Source organism: Oenanthe melanoleuca, chromosome 22, assembly GCF_029582105.1.
Source record: "Oenanthe melanoleuca isolate GR-GAL-2019-014 chromosome 22, OMel1.0, whole genome shotgun sequence".
NCBI lineage: Eukaryota > Metazoa > Chordata > Aves > Passeriformes > Muscicapidae > Oenanthe > Oenanthe melanoleuca.
Genome location: NC_079355.1, coordinates 670,641 through 690,434, shown reverse-complemented (window position 1 = coordinate 690,434; position 19,794 = coordinate 670,641). Strand labels below are relative to the sequence as shown.

The following is a 19,794-nucleotide window of genomic DNA, read 5'->3' as shown; positions in this document are numbered from 1 at the left end:
AACCCTGAGCATCAAGTGAAAAGTAAAATTGCAGCATTTCAGTTCAAGTCTGATTAACAAACAGAAATTTAAACATGCAAAGGAGGATTCAATCAAGTTATGATGGGATTATATGATCACAATAAACTCTCACGGTGACTTGGGGCTTTTCATAAATATTTACTTTATTGGGGAGTCAGCAGGTAGTGGGAGAAAAGGTAAAGAGTGAAGCAACACCTCTAAAAACCAAGATAATTCTCCATGCTCCCATTTGCACTCAGGTGGGCATGCCACACTCTAGGTAAAGGGAGCCTGACAACTTTTTTAGCCTAGAAAACTGTGGCTCAAGAACAGAATGAATCACATTCCATAGTTAAAAGAAAACCCACAAGCTCCAGCTTCCAAGGATGAAACCAGAAATAATTTCATCCGTTTTACTCTTGCTAGACAGTAAGGAGCAGAAAAAACACAGGAAGATGTGTGTGCACAGAATGAAACAGTAATTTGAGGAAAGGCTGAAATCTGGAATTTTCTTTCCCTTGGGAGGTTGCTGCACAGTGGGACAAGAATTTCCTATGGAAACAGAATGCCTTGAGCAGAGCTTTAAAGAGGACGCAGAGACAAACCTGTACTGGAAAGAAAACAGGGTCTTAAGCAGACAAAGCCCCATTCCCTGCACTTCTTCCTGGATATTCTACTGCTGTCACTACTTCTGTAAGCTGTGCTTAATGGCAAGTCCTGAGGTGTGCGTTTGCCACACAAACTGCTCAAGCACTCAGAAGTTGATGGGGAGCTGATGGAAAGGTCAGGGCTCCAAGGGTGATGCCTTTCTGTAATGGCCAAGTTGGCTCAGATTGGTGGAGGCCAGGGACAAAACTGCTTTCCAACTCATTGCTAATGACACCGGAGGGAGGAGGATTGTACAGCTCAGTTTCTCTTGCCTTTCTTGAAGAGGGCTCAATTTATGGAATTTCCTTAGTGTCCTGGTTCAGGGAAAATTTGGGAGAAAAACTCCAAAGGGGCCCCCACCCTCAGGAAAAAAACCCAAGAGGCCCCTCCCCCAATCAGTTCCAGAAGAAATGTCCTCATAGACGAGTGGAAAAAACCTGTTTATTCAACAGGCAAAGCACGGCCCAGCCCAAAAAAATGAACAATACCGAACAACAATACCTCTTGCTGCTCTGGAGAGATGACAAATTCAGAAAGTCTCTCTCCTGTGGTTGGTAGCTCGGCTCAGTCTGTTATCAGTCCCTCCAGTGCTGGAAAATGCCGCTGACCATGCCAGGCCCCACTGGGCCACAGATACAAGCTGCTGGTGCTGCCCCTGGGTCCCCAGTACAGAGCAGGTTCAAATAATTCCAGGGGAGAAAAAGGACAAAACTGTCTGGGGAACTTCTCTGCTTCAGTTAGTCAAAAACTAACTAAAAGCAAAGCAGAGCTCTCTCCCACTGCCCACCACAGCAATACAGTCCCGGAGATGAAGGGATGGAACTATCTCTATGTTCTGAAAACAACCACCTCAGACATTCCACTGCTTCTCCTTCCTCCCCATCACTCTCAAATCCAACCTTAAAGGTACAAAACTTATTTCTGGGCTGAACAGACAAATGGGGATACAATTCAACATCACAAAGTCACCCCAGAACACAGAGGCTAAAAGAGGATTTTATAACATACAAAATAAGACACTGATGTGTATTTGGTATCTTGGAGCGAAGGACATAACCTGTATCCACTTGGCATCCACAAATCAGTCTCATTACAAGACCTATAAATCTTCCTCTTGGTAATTTATCACTTTTATTCCCCGCATTTGACACCTCGAGCAAAGTACAAGTGGATGTAAAACAGATGAACAGCCGAGTGATCTGCTCACAGCACTGGCACACTGCTGCACCTCCTTGGCACCCACAGAGCCCCAGCAAGGCCCCAGGCAGGAGCAGAAGGACAGAGTGTGGCCCTGCGCAGCACAAGGGAAAACTGGCCTCCCCTTCCCAAAGAAAGTAAGATCCCCTGGCTTTTCCAGGAACAGCTGCAACAACGATCCTCAGCAATGGATGGCAGAGGAGAAGAATGTTCAGAGACATCAGATCAGAGTGACACCGAGTGCCCATCCTGCCAGTCTGGCAATGCAGAGGAGCTTTAGTGTGCAAACCCACCTGAAACTGCAGCTGAGGACACAATCAGCACACGGGCACTGGTAAAACTGCTGTCAAATACAAAGCACTTGGGGAGTTGGGAACTGAGCTCCTCTGAGAGTGCTGCTGGAACCTGAAACAGGCACAGCACAAAAGCAAATCCAGATTACCACAGGCTCCTGGGCCATGGCTCTGTATATCAAATTCAGAGAAAGATTAAAATCTACTTCCTAAATAACAGGGGACATAAAATGCCCCATGTCACTGCTCCTCCCTGACATGCTTTTCTACCACAAGTTTCTGGTCCCTTTCTCAAATCAGCCCTTAGCCCACAATCAGGTGCTACTCTCCTGAAGAGGCTCTGAGAAGATTCAGGGCCGTGTCTGACAAGCTGAAAACAGATCTTGAACAAGCTTGGAAAGGAAGGTCATCAAAAGAACTCAGCAATTCCTATGATTTAGAACCAACCTCATCATCTCTGGGGACTCAACACTTTTCACATTAGCAAGATTACCACCCCCTTATTTGAATGGTGCTTTTGGTCAGAGGCAAGACTTCAGGCTGAGTCCTTTACCACACTGGCACAGAGCATCAACCACTACAAGTGTACTGGGAATCTGTGCTGTGCTTCTGATGATCCTTGGTTTCCAGTTAAAAGTGCCCGTGAAACACCTTGAGTTTACCATGAGCAGTTTTCTCTCCCTTCCCTGTATGCAGTGAATTCAATCAGGCAGGTATCAAAGCCTCTTCTTATCAGAGCACTTCCCCAGGAAACTCGTCATGCTTCTGTGAACACAGGGCACCTGCCAATAAGGTAAACCCATTTTCAGATTTAACTTTGGGATATTATGTATAAAAAGTAAGAGTACACATCAATTAGCAGCAGAGCTGGCCTGGCCTACCATTCATATGGAGTTTCCTGTAAGTATATCTATCACTTTCCCATAGAAGGGAAGGATGTTGAGATGCTGGAGTGTGTCCAAGAAGGGCAACAAGGCTAATGGAGGATCAGGAACACAAGCCCTCTGTGGAGGGAGCTGGAGGTGTTTAACCTGGAGAAGAGGAGACTCAGGGCAGACTTCACCACTCCCTACAACTCCCTGAAAGGAGGGTGCAGCCAGGTGGGGGTTGATCTCTGCTCCCAAGCGACTTGCAATACAAGAAGAAGACTCAGCACCAGGGGAAGTGTAGGCAGAGCATTAGGAGGAATTTCCTCACAGAAAGCGCGATGAGGCTTGGAATGGGCTGCCCAGGGGAGGTGGTGGAGTCACTGTCCCTGCAGGGGTTTAAGAAAAGATTGGATATGGCACTCAGTGCCATAGTCTGGTTGACAAGGACGTGTTAGGTCATAGGTTGGACTTGATGACCTCAAAGGTGTTTTCCAGCCTTGCTGATTCTTTGATTCTGTAAAAGTTCACCAGATTTCAGAGAAGATGCATGAAAACAGCCCTGGGACTGTTTCTGGTGCACTGTGTGCTGTGTTAGCTCTTCAGCAGCAAATTACTTCACGTGTCCTAAGCAGCAGAACACATCATACACGTGGCATTACTGGAGGAGGCAATTTACCTTTTACCAAAGCTTCTTGTCAGTCTCCATGACACATTTACCTACACAATATAATTGAAAGGACCAATATTTTTCTTTCCCTGTGACTATTTGCACTGTAGGAAGCATTTCTTTTAACCAGTGCCTCTCTCTGGCAACACACTTCTCTTTCCCTGTATATTGTTTGCAACAAAAAGGGGTTTTTGTTTAATTTTAATAGGGCTACATTGCAACCAAGGTGTTTTCAAAGAACACCTGCATCATTGCAACAACCAGCAAGAGGTTTTGGCTTGGCAAACATCTGCCTACACCACCTCCAGGAGAGGTAGGTAGGATGGTGGTTGAAAGGGGGGCAAAAGCTGATTGATTGTCAGTGAAAAACACTTGTTCCTACACACACAGGAGAAAAGGCTCCAAGAACTGAAAAGAACCTTCTCAGCAGAGCTGAATCGCTCTAAAAGTTCCTCCAAAAGTTGCATTACCCAGGACTAACCCCTTCCTCCACACCAAAGAAGTGTGTACAGGTTCTGAACTACAGTGGTGTTTTTCCTAAATGCAGTTTTCTGGCTTTCTTTGATGCTCAGGGACTTGGGCCTTACCAATTGCCACCCAGAGAGAATCGCTTCATTATCTCCAGGAACAGACTCCAAAGCTTGAGCCCGTATGGAAAACGCATCCAAGCCCTGTGCAGAGGAATTCCCTCCTACCTCGCTTACCCAGCTCCTGGTGAGTCTGCTACTGACAGCCTTTGTCCTCCAAAATAAACAAGTGCTCCCTGTACACATTTAGAATGATGTAGCTCAGTTTTTAAGTGACTTTTCCTGGTACATTTCCAACACTAAGTTAGAAAAATTTCCACTACAATGTTCTCTTATTTTCTCAGTCTTAATCTAATCAGTTTTTCTTTCAGCATCAAAGTTCTTATCAGGCTCAAAGTTCTTAGAGCAAGATATTTCACACTTGAAAGTTAAGATAAATTAACTGCCTATTACTTTGCTATATCTTCTACATTAACCATTTAAAATCAGAATGTATAGATGTATAGAGATCAGCATAACTAAGTTATTTTTATTTTAATGTCTTAGCAACATAGTAAGAATTGCAATGATTTATTTTAGAAATAAGCATTGCCATGCCATAGGGCCAATTGCAAATAGAGAGATGCACTATTATTCCAAGAAACCCAGAAATCAAGGTGCAAATACAGAATTAAGAAGTGTATTAAATGCAGTCAGGAGTTGAACACAGGTGCTATTTAAGAATGTTTCAGAAAGGTTTAACATAGGAAGAAAAGAAACATACTCTAACCAACTGCAAGTTGGAAACTTGAAAGACTCAAATTATAGTTAGGCTAAAAGGAAAGCAAAAAGCCTGAGCCTATTTTCTTCTTTGAAAACTTCAGCAATTCACTCTGTCTGGAAAACACATCCTCACCTTCCCTCCTCACTCAGGGGCCCTTCCCTTGCTCTTTGAAATTAGTTACTCCAAGAGACACTTTACCCACTCAGGAACACCCCAGGGCTACCCTAAGGAAAGGATGCAGCAGCCTGTTCTCTTCAGGAGAGTCCCTCTTTTGGGGACTCTAAGGGTCAACTGGCATGAAAACCAAAGCAAAACTGCACCCAAGAATGTTTTAGCACCTCTAAAGAAAAGCAACCGTAGGGTTGCAACATTTAAACAACAGCTCCTGCCTGACTTGCCTGGGGTTTCAGGAGAGACTCTCCTCTCCTTTTCCAACTGGGCACTGCGTTTTCCTTGAGATGCCACAGGCTCTTCCCTGGTCCTGTTGGGAGGCACTGGCAGTGTCCCCCAGGGGCCGTGAGCCCTGTCCCAGAGGATGATGCCCCGCGCCGCCAGCAGCCGGGTGTGACCTGAGCAGAGTCTGTGGCGCGGATCTCGCAGCACCAAGAGCCCGGCAGCCTCGCCGGCAAACAGGGGCAGCCGCTGCCCGCTCCGAGCTGAGCCTCCCTGGGCTCCAGGCAGGGAACAGCAGGGCACGGCTGCTCCCGGCAAGGGACAGTGCCTGCCACAAAACCGTCCTGATTAAAGCCAGAGCCCCAACAGGAGAGCAAAACACCGGCAGCAAGGTCCAGCTGCTCGCAAAACTGCATTAACATCACAGACATAGATTCCTGCTTTTATAAAAATATTACGCATTGTAATGCTTAATACATCTCCAGGGGTTTTTTTTGTTGTTGTTATTTCATGAAAAGCCTTAATTCACCATGTGTCCTATAGTAACATTTCAAACTTTCGCACAAAACCTGGAACTAGCACTGAACGAATGAAGCAAATCAGTTGCTCTTTCCAGACCCGAGGAATGTGATTGCAATACGACACTTTGTAAGTTTCTTGCTCTGATTGGGACGTCATTACATTTCACAACGTTCAATAGTGAAATTTAAACTGATTCAGGTTTTGACTGATCAAGAAGACAACAAAACTTAAAAAGAGATTTCTAAGCAGGGACATGACACCAAAGATTCCAGTGAACCTCAGAAGACATCAACATTGCAACTCTAAAAATATCCATTGAAGTACATTTTAAGGTCCAGAAACATCCTTAACAGTGCAGAAGATTGGAGTTGCTTACCTTGTCAGAAAAGATCTGTCGCAACAAGGGTGAGGCCTCAGCTTCATTTAAATTTAAATTGTGAGCGCAACCCATAAGCATTCTACATCAGTGTAGCAAAGTGGCAGGATTTTATCCAGTCCTGTCTGCTTTTCTGCTCATCCTACAGCAGACAGAATAAGAACACCTGAAAAACTATGAACAAAAAATGTTTTAAGAGTGACTTGAGTATAATTAAAATGCCATCGCACAATTTAATAAATCTGTTTGAACTCCCTTAAGTATTTTAAGACAAATTGGAGATTTTGAAAGAACTTGATTTCTGAGTTTTTTGGGTGGTTTGTTTGTTTGTTTGTTTGTTTTACACACAAAATAGGTATTTGGAGACACGGCTAGCAGGCCTTATACGGGTGTTGGGAGTAACAATTACCTCAAGAACTGTAATTTAATCCAGCTGCAACGACATGAAGGTTCCAGGGCCGCTCTGCCGGGTCCGTGAGGCGCCGCCGCCTCACCGAGCCTTTCCCGCCCTTTCCCGCTCCCCTCACGGCCCGGCGCCGCCTCAGCCCCGCTCCCTCCGGCCCTCTCAAGCCGTCCCGCACAGCAGCAAAAGTACGATCGTTTATTCCTTCAGCAAAAGGAGAATTCCTCGCGGGCAGCGCGGGGGTTTTCTCGGCGTTTCTCGTCGAGCAGCGGTGAGGGAGGCAGAGCGCGGTCCGCCCCTCACAAATCCACACCGGCGCTGCTGCTCGCAAAGCAACCGGGAATGTAAAATGCTGGTTTGGTGTAGCGGGACGTATCAAAAATGACGCTTCGGGCTTGCAGATTCAAAAAGTGAAACTGATTCTAGAATTCTGTTTCATAGCGCACATGCAACAACGTTTAGACCTTACTTTTATGTATAAACCCCCAGACATTGCCTTACTGCCTTTTAAAACAAGCTGCTGCAGCTGAAAAGTGGTTTCCAGGCCATGGGCCCGGGTTGCTCACAGAATGAAACTGAAAACTCGGCATTGGGCTATGAAGACGGTCTCAGGGAGAAACCATGGGAGGAACAGCTGAGGGTATTTGGTGTGCTCAGCTGGGGGAGGCTGAGGGGAGATTGAGCTCCTCAACATCCTCCGAGGGGCAGTGGAGAAGCAGCTCCGATCTCTGCCCTCTGTGACCAGTGACCGGGCCCAGGGAATGGCTGGAGCTGTGACAGGTGAAGTTGAGGTTGAATATCAGGGTGGTCCCTAAGGGTGGTCAGGCACTGAACAGGCTCCCCAGGGAATGGGCACAGCCCCAAGGTGAACAGAGCTCCAGGAGCATTTGGACAATACTCCCAGGCATAGGGTGGGATTGTTGGGGTGTCTGTGCAGGGTCAGGTGTTGGACTGGATGATCCTTGTGGGTCCTTCCAACTCAGGAGCTTCCAGTATTCTATGACATAAAAACAAGTATTCAAAACCTGCCTCCTAAGTACTGTGCCAATAAGTATTTACTCCACCACAGGCAATAAACAGTTGCTACCTAAAATAACAAAGGGACTCCACAGACTTACCCATATATATGCAACATTTCAGCTTGAACTGGAGTTAAAGCTGGCCTGAACTGTGAGGGACAATAAAATTTTGTTTTTCAAATGTATCAGTTGCAAAATGTCCAGCCCACAGACATTAGAGGAGTGGCCATCACCAACTGTTTGAAGCTGAACAAGAGAAAGTGCTGGATTCTGCACCCAGGATGGGGTAACCCTGAATATAAATGCAGAATGAAGACTGAGATGCTGGAAAGCAGTGTCGCAGCAGGGGATCTGGGTGCCCTGGCTGATGGAAAGTTGAATGTGAATCAGCACTGCCCTGGAAGCCAGAAGGGACATCAGGATCCTGGATCAGGCACAGAGTCACCAGCTGGTCAAGGGAGAGGACTGTCCTGCTCTGCTCTGCACTGGGGCAGCCTCACCTTGAATATTTTGTGCAGTTTTGATCACTGCAATTTAAGAAAGATATTAAGCTATTAGAGAATCTCCAAAGGAAGGCAATGACGATGGTGAAGGGCCTTGAGGGGAATCCGTGTGAGTACCAGCTGAGGGCACTTGGTGTACTCAGCTGGAGGAGACTGAGGAGAGACCTCACTGCAGTTAAAACTTTTTTGTGAGAGAAAGAAGAGGGGCAGACCCCGATCTCTTGTCTTGGTGACCAGTGACAGGACCCAAGGAAATAACCTGAAGTTGTGTCAGGGGAGATTTAGGTTGGATATTAGAAAAAGGTTCCTCACCCAGAGGGTGGTTGGGGGCCGGAACAGACTCCCCAGAAGAGTGGTCACAGGACCAAGCCTGATGAAGCTCAAGAAGTGTTTGGACAATGCTCTCAGGTACAGGGTGGGACTCCTGGGGATTGTTCTTGTGCAGGCCCAGGAGATGGACTTGATGATCCTTGTGGGTCCTCTGTGACTCTGTGATTCCTGTAAAACAACAGTGGCCATGTTGTACTTGGAGCATATATTTTGGTGGTGCTATGGTTACAAAGAACGTAAAGTGCATTTTGGAAGGTGCAAAGGCTTTTCTTTATTCAGACTGATTGAAAGCGGGTTTTTTTGTTTGCTTAAAGTCAAGGCTATCTCTGATCGTAAGTTTGATGTGAAGTTTCAGAAGTAATTAGTACATGTCAGAGAGTTACCAAAAAGCATATTTAATTTTTTACTAGAAATGGAGCCTTATCTGATAATTATTACGTCAAAATTTGCAGAAATACAATCCCATATTTATCAAGTAGTTACAGCAGGAAATAATTTTCAGTGAAATGCAGCAGGGATACAAATCACAAAATAATTTTATTGCAACATTCAGCCTTTCCACACCTAATTCTGAAAACATATAAAAGGTGGAGGCTTCACACTGTTCTTTCTACTTGCAGCAGCATCAGCTCTGCAGTCAGGATGAATCTCCCTGTGAGTATGCCTGCTTTTCTTCCTTATACACTGAAACTTTGATTCAAACCCATTCCTTTATCCCTCAGAAGGGCTTCTGCCTCTCTGGAGCACTAAGGCTTTCTCTGGGGACATTTTGCTGCTCCAGAGTGAGCAGCTCACCCCTGTTCCCCAGAGGAGCTGAGGAGGTAAGGATTTTTTCACAGCTTGGCTGTACATTAGTCAGAAAATAGAGAGCCTAATTCTTGTCCATTATTGTCAATGCTTTTGCACAACTGGAGCACTGCAGCAGTGGATCAAGCCCTGTAATACCAGAGCAGAAGAAATGGAAAAGCTTTCTCCTCACTCTTGTAAAACACCTGTGTGTGTCTGCACAGGTCTGAGAAACAACCTGAGATTCAGCTCTTGAAAGAGCAAGTGTGAAATGTGTCTGCTTTGCAGCACCCTGGGGTAAAGCAAGGCTGCCTCCCTTTTGGGGCACGGATGCAATCCCAGGATGAAAGCAAAAAAGGATCCAAGGAGGATCCTTAAACATGAGATGAGGAAAAGGGAAGGAGGATTCTCATGACCATATTTGCCAGCCAGAGCTGCAGTTACACTTTTGTATTTGATTTTCATTTCAGATTTTGACTGCAGTCCTTCTTGGACTCGTCCTGACTCCAGCCCTTGCTGATTATGTGAGTACAAGTGACCAATTTCCACATGACTGGCTGCTCTATGTTCTCCACTTCATGAAATCTCCTTTTTCTTTCAGCACTCCTTTGGAGGAAACAAATTGAAATCTTCTCTGACACATGAAACTCTGGCACTCTCTATGGGGTAGAACTTGTTCTAGTCTAGCAAAGATTTTTATAAAAATTTTGGGAGATCTGTGACTAGTCTGGAAATCTAAAAATGTCTCATGTTTTAAGTGAGTCTCAGCAAAAATTTAAAACCAGCAAGTCATCCTTGGCATAAAGACCAAGGTTCCCATCACTAGTGGCCAATCACAGATCATGATGGCACTTTAGCAGAGAGCAGCACTTCCAATGCAGCAGCAATTTTTCTAAAATTCTGGGGATATCACTGCCTCCCTTCACAGACTAAACATCTTCTTTCCCTCGGCTTTTCAGTCTCAGCAGACGGATAACAACTGCCAGGTCTCTGTTGGAGGTGTTTTCCAAAATATGACTCTCAGTAGTCAAACACTTGTGGTGGTTATTGAACAAAGGAGTGACCACTTGTCATGGAAAACCATCTGGCACTACAAAGCGGTGAGTGGCAAGGAGGGGGCTTGTTCACAAAGCATATGAGGAGACTGGCTTCTGGTACAGCTGGTCCAGGGATGGGGACTGTTTCCTTATTCTGACTGTCTGGAGCCCATGATTTGGGGTAACAACTCTTGGCATTCATTCCTCTTTTACCAAAGGGATTTCTCCAATCCCATGGGTAGAAAAACTGAATTGCAAGTGGTCAATAACTTTTTATTACAGGGTATCATTGCAACCAAAGTGATGCCAGAGAGAACTTGCTACATTTCTACCATGAACAGAAATGAGATGCCCAGCTTTGAAAATATGGTCAAACTGGCTTCACAGAATAGGGTAAGATTCAAAATCATGGATACCGAATGTTTTAGTGTAGTTGATAATCATTTTTGGCTGAGATACTGCTATTTTCCAAAATTTTTAAACCAATGGGCAAATAAAAAGACATTTTAGTGGTGATATTTTTAGTAATATTTTTCAGTTACACCATTTGTAAATATTCAAAAATGACAATATCCTTTTTTTGAGGTCTTTAGTGCAGGTTCATCATGTTGAGTCCAAGTCCCAGATTAGAGAGATTATTTTTTCAATAATTTAAATTATTATAAAATTGAATCTTTTTTTACTGTCTTAGTATCTACAATTTAGATTTTTTTCAAAGTATGTTTCATAATTTCTCATACTCGGAGTCTAAAACAATAATTTTTCTTCAGAATATCTAATTGAGAAAGAATGACTATTGCAGTATTGCAGAAAAAAAATTTAAGTAAGCTTTCAAACATTTGAAAGAAAATTATGCACCATGTTCCTTTAGTTCAGCCATCCACATTAGCATAGAAATTATAAAAATTATCTCAGCGCCAATGTATTAATCTTTGCTTAACACTGCCTTCTCTTGAAATCTGAGAACTGAGTCTGTAAAACACCCACACATTAAACAGCAGGAAGACCTGCAGGGCACATAGAAATCAAAAGGAGATTTCTCCTGCCAGCCTTCCAGCCCGAGTGCCTCTGAGGGGCCAGGGCAGCGACTGAGCAAATGCTTTGGAAGGAGCTCTGGCTCCACTGAGCGGCCGCACTCCACATCTCCTCTTCAGTGCTTTCCTTGCGCTGCCACTTCCCCTCAGGCTCCGTGCACCTTGACTCCATTAGAATAATCTGCCTTTAGAGCTGCTTACAAGGCTGGCTAGTGGTTGCACAGCCCCCAGGGGAATAAAAGGCATCCCTAAAGGCAGGTTGGACTCAAACACCCAGCTCCAACAGGAACAGCCCTAGCAGGAACCAGCTCCTGACACTAAGCTTGCTGAATGTTGGTTTTTCATGTTTAGAACCTGCTCGGATTTGGAAGACCTAACAAGAAGATCACCTTTGTCACCAGTGGATTGGTCAACAACCTCACCTCTTACGGAATAGACATCACCGCTATGTGCAGTGGACTCACCACCTACATGGCTTACGAAGTTCACAGTGAGTGCAAGCATGGGAATTCTCAGTGCTACTGACCTGGCCTTTTTGTCTCCTGGGGCATGACTGAGGCCCCATTGCTGCTCTTCCACTGTGAAACCCATGGACATGAAGGGCTTCAGCAGTTGCACCAAGGGTTTGGCACCTCTGCAGATCAAGACTACAATAGGCTGGGGCCATATTCCTCATAAATGACCCAAAACACACCCTTAAAGCTATGTGCTTCCCTCATACCTGAGTTTCCCTGTAATGCCCAGTCAAGAAGAAAAGTTTTTCTAATAACCACTGTCCTTCAGGTTAGAGCTTGCTGCTGAACTTGACCCAGGCAGGCCCAAAAGCCATGTGCTTCGCAGCATGAAGCCAAGAGCCTTCAATCGTTGTAGGTTTTATTCCATGGGCCACAGTCCAATTCCCCAGAACTTTTCTGATCTAAACTTCTTAGGATTCTTTCAGGATGTCACAGCCCATGTGACTGGGCCCATGAACTGGCAGCAGCCTCATCATATAATGTCCAGCCATGGGACTCACAGGAGCCAGTCCAATAGAGCCCCCCCCAATTTCTGCACGGAAAATGCTAAAAGCTTTTCAAGAGCACAAGTTTGTGGGCATCCCTTACTGAGCCAAAGAGCCAATGCTCTTCTAGGAATCCAAGATAATCTGTCCCTTGTACAGCTCAAACAATCCGAATGCAACAATTCTTCAGAAGGTTGCGATCTCTCAGCCACACCAGCAACCTCTTTGAAAAGGCAGACAAGGCCTTATGCATTGGCTCATGGGATTTTATTTGTTCCTTCCTTGCTTTCCAAGGACCGCAAGTGAATCTGGGATCATGCGTTACACTCGATGTACTGAGAGTTGTGGAGCTTCAGTACTGCAATGGCAATGGCACTGGCAATGGCAATGGACAGGTGAGAAGACCTTAACCCTTACCTTTCTTGAACCAGATAGGGGAGGCATCAGAGCTGCTACCCAAAGGCAACCCTGATGCCCTTCTTCTTAGCATCTTAACTTTTGGAACCTTCCTGCTTCAGGGTGCTGAAGGTGAAATACAGCATTGGGTCAGCAGAGCTTCCGCACCTTTGGAAACAAGGCTCCCGAAATGTAGGAAAACTTCTTTTATATTTCAACATCTAAAGGCACCAGATGACAGCAGTCAGATGCAGCAATGTTCCACTGAATGCTTAAAAAGATTTCCTACGGCCTTTGCCCGACACCTGAGCCTTGATTCTGGGTCCTTTGGAAAAGACTGAGGGCAGGGCAGGCACTTCCCGGCACCAGCAATCCTTCTTCCATTGTGGCAGGGATTTTTCAGAAGCTTTGGAGACAGCACTCTTATTACCCTTCAGAGGTGAAATGTCTTCTTTCTCTTGGCTTTTTAGATTCCTCAGTTTCCTGGCAACCTCGACAACGGCACGCAAGTGATCATTGGTGGCCAGTCCCAAATTGTGACCATCAACATGCAGTGGCGCGTGGCAATCATTGAGCAAAACAGCATCAGCGGGTCCTGGAAAACCATCTGGAACTACAACACGGTGAGTGGCAGGGACAGGGCTCATTCCAAAAGTATCCTCCAAGGAGGCTGCCTCCTTGTCGAGCTGGCCCAGGGGTGGCGTTCGTTTCCTTTTTCTGACCGTGTTGAGTGCACGATTTTGGGTAGGAACCCTTGGGCCCTCGTTCTTGTTTTAACAGAGGGTTTTCTCCAATCCCAAGGCATGAAAGAATGAAGTGCCAGTACTGAATAATTTTTTTCTTTTTACAGGGCGTCATTGCAACCAAAGTGACGCAACAGAACACCTGCTACATTTCCATCATGAACAAAAATGAGATGCCCAGCTTCAATAATCTGGCCCGCCTGGCACAAGAGAGCAGGGTAAGATTCCAGAGGAGTGGCACGTTCCTCAGCCTGGAGCTCATTGGCCCATTTCTTCATGTGCTTTGTCCTTCTTGGCAGGAAGAGGGTGTCAGAAGGGGCAGGATTTTCCTTCTCTCAGCAGTAGTGGGGCTTGAGAATTTTTCCGTAAGGAAGCTTTGCTGAAAGAAGAAGGGGGCTGCAGCATTGCCTTCCCCCTCTTTCTGTGATGTTGCTGAGCTCTGATTCTTGCTGGGCAAAGCCTGTTTCTGAGGAGCCCTTCAAGGCTCCTGACTCTCTTGGCCTGCCAAGATCTCAAAGTCATGCAGTATCAAAGTGCATTGGTCAGCTCAGAACTTTGCACTGCAGCTGTTCTTGGCTAGTCTCCCTTTTCCTTTGAGGCGCAAGAGAGCGTCTCCCAGTTCCACAGCCTTTCCCCAAAGGGAATATGCCTAGCAGGAACCAGATGCCAGCACTGATCTTGCTGAATGCTGGTTTTTGTTGTTCAGAACCAGATCGGTTTTGGAAGACCTACCAAGAAGATCACCTTTGTGGCCAATGGCTTGGTCAACAACCTCAGGTCTTACGGAGCAGATGTCTTTTCCATGTGCAATGGACTCACCACCTACATGGCTTACGAAGTTCACGGTGAGTGCCAGCAAAGGAGGTCTAAGCGACCTGGCACTGGTTTCCCCGCTGCAATCACCAATGCACAAGGGTTGCTCTTCCACCTTGAGTCGCACAGACACCAAGAGCTTCAGCAGTTGCACCAAGGGTTCAACATCTTTGTAGTTCCACACTGGAGCAGGGCGGTGTCCCAGCTGCAATAAATGACACAATCCAAACCCTTACAGCTCCTTCCTGGGAAGCTTAGGGAGGCTGAAATTTGGGCCCGGAGTGTTCCAGCACATACTGAGCTCCCCAGCAATGCCCCATCAAGAAAAAGGGTCTTTCTAAGAACGGCTGTCCTTCAGGTTGGAGCTGACTGTGGGTTTGAATGGCAGCCAAAGTCTCAGGCATTAGCTCATGGGGTTTTGTTTCTTCCTTCCTTGCTTTCCAAGGACCCCAAGTGAATCTGGGATCATGCATTACACTCGATGTCCTGAGAGTCGTGGATCTGAAGTACTGCACTGGCAATGGCAATGGCAATGGACAGGTGAGAAACCTTAGCCCTTACCTTTCTTGAACCAGATAGGGGGTCTTCAGAGCTGCTGCCCAAAGACGACCCTGATGCCCTTCTGTCCTGGCATCTCCTCCTTGAGAGCTTCCTGCTTGAGGCTGCAAATGCTGAAACAGAGCATCGGGTTGACAGAGGTTTCTGTCCAGGACTTTATCGTGGATTAACTGTGGCAAGTGCTCTTGCACGCATCCGCTTCTAAAGGCACCAGATGACAGCAGTCAGATGCAGCAATGTTTCACTGAATGCTTAAAAAGATTTCCTACGGCCTTTGCCCGACACCTGAGCCTTGATTCTGGGTCCTTTGGAAAAGACTGAGGGCAGGGCAGGCACTTCCCGGCACCAGCAATCCTTCTTCCATTGTGGCAGGGATTTTTCAGAAGCTTTGGAGACAGCACTCTTATTACCCTTCAGAGGTGAAATGTCTTCTTTCTCTTGGCTTTTTAGATTCCTCAGTTTCCTGGCAACCTCGACAACGGCACGCAAGTGATCATTGGTGGCCAGTCCCAAATTGTGACCATCAACATGCAGTGGCGCGTGGCAATCATTGAGCAAAACAGCATCAGCGGGTCCTGGAAAACCATCTGGAACTACAACACGGTGAGTGGCAGGGACAGGGCTCATTCCAAAAGTATCCTCCAAGGAGGCTGCCTCCTTGTCGAGCTGGCCCAGGGGTGGCGTTCGTTTCCTTTTTCTGACCGTGTTGAGTGCACGATTTTGGGTAGGAACCCTTGGGCCCTCGTTCTTGTTTTAACAGAGGGTTTTCTCCAATCCCAAGGCATGAAAGAATGAAGTGCCAGTACTGAATAATTTTTGTCTTTTTACAGGGCGTCATTGCAACCAAAGTGACGCAACAGAACACCTGCTACATTTCCATCATGAACAAAAATGAGATGCCCAGCTTCAATAATCTGGCCCGCCTGGCACAAGAGAGCAGGGTAAGATTCCAGAGGAGTGGCACGTTCCTCAGCCTGGAGCTCATTGGCCCATTTCTTCATGTGCTTTGTCCTTCTTGGCAGGAAGAGGGTGTCAGAAGGGGCAGGATTTTCCTTCTCTCAGCAGTAGTGGGGCTTGAGAATTTTTCCGTAAGGAAGCTTTGCTGAAAGAAGAAGGGGGCTGCAGCATTGCCTTCCTCCTCTTTCTGTGATGTTGCTGAGCTCTGATTCTTGCTGGGCAAAGCCTGTTGCTGAGGAGCCCTTCAAGGCTCTTGATTCTCTTGGCCTGCCAAGATCTCAAAGTCATGCAGTATCAAAGTGCATTGGTCAGCTCAGAACTTTGCACTGCAGCTGTTCTTGGCTAGTCTCCCTTTTCCTTTGAGGCGCAAGAGAGCATCTCCCAGTTCCACAGCCTTTCCCCAAAGGGAATATGCCTAGCAGGAACCAGATGCCAGCACTGATCTTGCTGAATGCTGGTTTTTGTTGTTCAGAACCAGATCGGTTTTGGAAGACCTACCAAGAAGATCACCTTTGTGGCCAATGGCTTGGTCAACAACCTCAGGTCTTACGGAGCAGATGTCTTTTCCATGTGCAATGGACTCACCACCTACATGGCTTACGAAGTTCACGGTGAGTGCCAGCAAAGGAGGTCTAAGCGACCTGGCACTGGTTTCCCCGCTGCAATCACCAATGCACAAGGGTTGCTCTTCCACCTTGAGTCGCACAGACACCAAGAGCTTCAGCAGTTGCACCAAGGGTTCAACATCTTTGTAGTTCCGCACTGGAGCAGGGCGGTGTCCCAGCTGCAATAAATGACACAATCCAAACCCTTACAGCTCCTTCCTGGGAAGCTTAGGGAGGCTGAAATTTGGGCCCGGAGTGTTTCAGCACATACTGAGCTCCCCAGCAATGCCCCATCAAGAAAAAGGGTCTTTCTAAGAACGGCTGTCCTTCAGGTTGGAGCTGACTGTGGGTTTGAATGGCAGCCAAAGTCTCAGGCATTAGCTCATGGGGTTTTGTTTCTTCCTTCCTTGCTTTCCAAGGACCCCAAGTGAATCTGGGATCATGCATTACACTCGATGTCCTGAGAGTCGTGGATCTGAAGTACTGCACTGGCAATGGCAATGGCAATGGACAGGTGAGAAACCTTAGCCCTTACCTTTCTTGAACCAGATAGGGGGTCTTCAGAGCTGCTGCCCAAAGACGACCCTGATGCCCTTCTGTCCTGGCATCTCCTCCTTGAGAGCTTCCTGCTTGAGGCTGCAAATGCTGAAACAGAGCATCGGGTTGACAGAGGTTTCCGTTCAGGACTTTATCGTGGATTAACTGTGGCCAGTGCTCTTGCACGCATCTGCTTCTAAAGGCACCAGATGACAGCAGTCAGATGCAGCAATGTTTCACTGAATGCTTAAAAAGATTTCCTACGGCCTTTGCCCGACACCTGAGCCTTGATTCTGGGTCCTTTGGAAAAGACTGAGGGCAGGGCAGGCACTTCCCGGCACCAGCAATCCTTCTTCCATTGTGGCAGGGATTTTTCAGAAGCTTTGGAGACAGCACTCTTATTACCCTTCAGAGGTGAAATGTCTTCTTTCTCTTGGCTTTTTAGATTCCTCAGTTTCCTGGCAACCTCGACAACGGCACGCAAGTGATCATTGGTGGCCAGTCCCAAATTGTGACCATCAACATGCAGTGGCGCGTGGCAATCATTGAGCAAAACAGCATCAGCGGGTCCTGGAAAACCATCTGGAACTACAACACGGTGAGTGGCAGGGACAGGGCTCATTCCAAAAGTATCCTCCAAGGAGGCTGCCTCCTTGTCGAGCTGGCCCAGGGGTGGCGTTCGTTTCCTTTTTCTGACTGTGTTGAGTGCACGATTTTGGGTAGGAACCCTTGGGCCCTCGTTCTTGTTTTAACAGAGGGTTTTCTCCAATCCCAAGGCATGAAAGAATGAAGTGCCAGTACTGAATAATTTTTTTCTTTTTACAGGGCGTCATTGCAACCAAAGTGACGCAACAGAACACCTGCTACATTTCCATCATGAACAAAAATGAGATGCCCAGCTTCAATAATCTGGCCCGCCTGGCACAAGAGAGCAGGGTAAGATTCCAGAGGAGTGGCACGTTCCTCAGCCTGGAGCTCATTGGCCCATTTCTTCATGTGCTTTGTCCTTCTTGGCAGGAAGAGGGTGTCAGAAGGGGCAGGATTTTCCTTCTCTCAGCAGTAGTGGGGCTTGAGAATTTTTCCGTAAGGAAGCTTTGCTGAAAGAAGAAGGGGGCTGCAGCATTGCCTTCCCCCTCTTTCTGTGATGTTGCTGAGCTCTGATTCTTGCTGGGCAAAGCCTGTTGCTGAGGAGCCCTTCAAGGCTCTTGATTCTCTTGGCCTGCCAAGATCTCAAAGTCATGCAGTATCAAAGTGCATTGGTCAGCTCAGAACTTTGCACTGCAGCTGTTCTTGGCTAGTCTCCCTTTTCCTTTGAGGCGCAAGAGAGTATCTCCCAGTTCCACAGCCTTTCCCCAAAGGGAATATGCCTAGCAGGAACCAGATGCCAGCACTGATCTTGCTGAATGCTGGTTTTTGTTGTTCAGAACCAGATCGGTTTTGGAAGACCTACCAAGAAGATCACCTTTGTGGCCAATGGCTTGGTCAACAACCTCAGGTCTTACGGAGCAGATGTCTTTTCCATGTGCAATGGACTCACCACCTACATGGCTTACGAAGTTCACGGTGAGTGCCAGCAAAGGAGGTCTAAGCGACCTGGCACTGGTTTCCCTGCTGCAATCACCAATGCACAAGGGTTGCTCTTCCACCTTGAGTCGCACAGACACCAAGAGCTTCAGCAGTTGCACCAAGGGTTCAACATCTTTGTAGTTCCGCACTGGAGCAGGGCGGTGTCCCAGCTGCAATAAATGACACAATCCAAACCCTTACAGCTCCTTCCTGGGAAGCTTAGGGAGGCTGAAATTTGGGCCCGGAGTGTTTCAGCACATACTGAGCTCGCCAGCAATGCCCCATCAAGAAAAAGGGTCTTTCTAAGAACGGCTGTCCTTCAGGTTGGAGCTGACTGTGGGTTTGAATGGCAGCCAAAGTCTCAGGCATTAGCTCATGGGGTTTTGTTTCTTCCTTCCTTGCTTTCCAAGGACCCCAAGTGAATCTGGGATCATGCATTACACTCGATGTCCTGAGAGTCGTGGATCTGAAGTACTGCACTGGCAATGGCAATGGCAATGGACAGGTGAGAAACCTTAGCCCTTACCTTTCTTGAACCAGATAGGGGGTCTTCAGAGCTGCTGCCCAAAGACGACCCTGATGCCCTTCTGTCCTGGCATCTCCTCCTTGAGAGCTTCCTGCTTGAGGCTGCAAATGCTGAAACAGAGCATCGGGTTGACAGAGGTTTCCGTTCAGGACTTTATCGTGGATTAACTGTGGCCAGTGCTCTTGCACGCATCTGCTTCTAAAGGCACCAGATGACAGCAGTCAGATGCAGCAATGTTTCACTGAATGCTTAAAAAGATTTCCTACGGCCTTTGCCCGACACCTGAGCCTTGATTCTGGGTCCTTTGGAAAAGACTGAGGGCAGGGCAGGCACTTCCCGGCACCAGCAATCCTTCTTCCATTGTGGCAGGGATTTTTCAGAAGCTTTGGAGACAGCACTCTTATTACCCTTCAGAGGTGAAATGTCTTCTTTCTCTTGGCTTGTTAGATTCCTCAGTTTCCTGGCAACCTCGACAACGGCACGCAAGTGATCATTGGTGGCCAGTCCCAAATTGTGACCATCAACATGCAGTGGCGCGTGGCAATCATTGAGCAAAACAGCATCAGCGGGTCCTGGAAAACCATCTGGAACTACAACACGGTGAGTTGCAGGGACGGGGCTCAATCCAAAAGTATCCTCCAAGGAGGCTGCCTCCTTGTCGAGCTGGCCCAGGGGTGGCGTTCGTTTCCTTTTTCTGACCGTGTTGAGTGCACGATTTTGGTAGGA

At 47.0% G+C, this 19,794-nt stretch overlaps 1 protein-coding gene and 1 long non-coding RNA gene across 2 annotated transcripts in view; one reads left to right on the top strand and one right to left on the bottom strand.

Annotated features, from left to right (window-relative positions):
• Positions 1-147: 147 nt before the first annotated feature.
• LOC130261891 (uncharacterized) lies at positions 148-6,389 on the bottom strand. Its single transcript, XR_008842037.1, has 3 exons — positions 6,256-6,389; positions 2,801-2,920; positions 148-2,250 (listed from the first exon to the last, which is right to left on the bottom strand). It is a non-coding gene; the product is annotated as an uncharacterized LOC130261891 (long non-coding RNA).
• A 2,749-nt stretch (positions 6,390-9,138) lies between these two features.
• Positions 9,139-19,794, top strand: part of LOC130261889 (uncharacterized) — a 29,509-nt gene continuing 18,853 nt past the window's right edge. Inside the window, exons 1-19 of the mRNA XM_056508547.1 lie at positions 9,139-9,164; positions 9,767-9,820; positions 10,256-10,396; positions 10,616-10,726; positions 11,719-11,857; positions 12,662-12,762; positions 13,234-13,386; positions 13,614-13,724; positions 14,213-14,351; positions 14,765-14,859; positions 15,328-15,480; positions 15,708-15,818; positions 16,307-16,445; positions 16,859-16,953; positions 17,422-17,574; positions 17,802-17,912; positions 18,401-18,539; positions 18,953-19,047; positions 19,516-19,668. Coding sequence (XP_056364522.1) covers positions 9,153-9,164; positions 9,767-9,820; positions 10,256-10,396; positions 10,616-10,726; positions 11,719-11,857; positions 12,662-12,762; positions 13,234-13,386; positions 13,614-13,724; positions 14,213-14,351; positions 14,765-14,859; positions 15,328-15,480; positions 15,708-15,818; positions 16,307-16,445; positions 16,859-16,953; positions 17,422-17,574; positions 17,802-17,912; positions 18,401-18,539; positions 18,953-19,047; positions 19,516-19,668 — 2,205 coding nt within the window. The 5' untranslated portion in view covers positions 9,139-9,152. The remainder of the gene's footprint in view (positions 9,165-9,766; positions 9,821-10,255; positions 10,397-10,615; positions 10,727-11,718; positions 11,858-12,661; positions 12,763-13,233; positions 13,387-13,613; positions 13,725-14,212; positions 14,352-14,764; positions 14,860-15,327; positions 15,481-15,707; positions 15,819-16,306; positions 16,446-16,858; positions 16,954-17,421; positions 17,575-17,801; positions 17,913-18,400; positions 18,540-18,952; positions 19,048-19,515; positions 19,669-19,794) is intronic.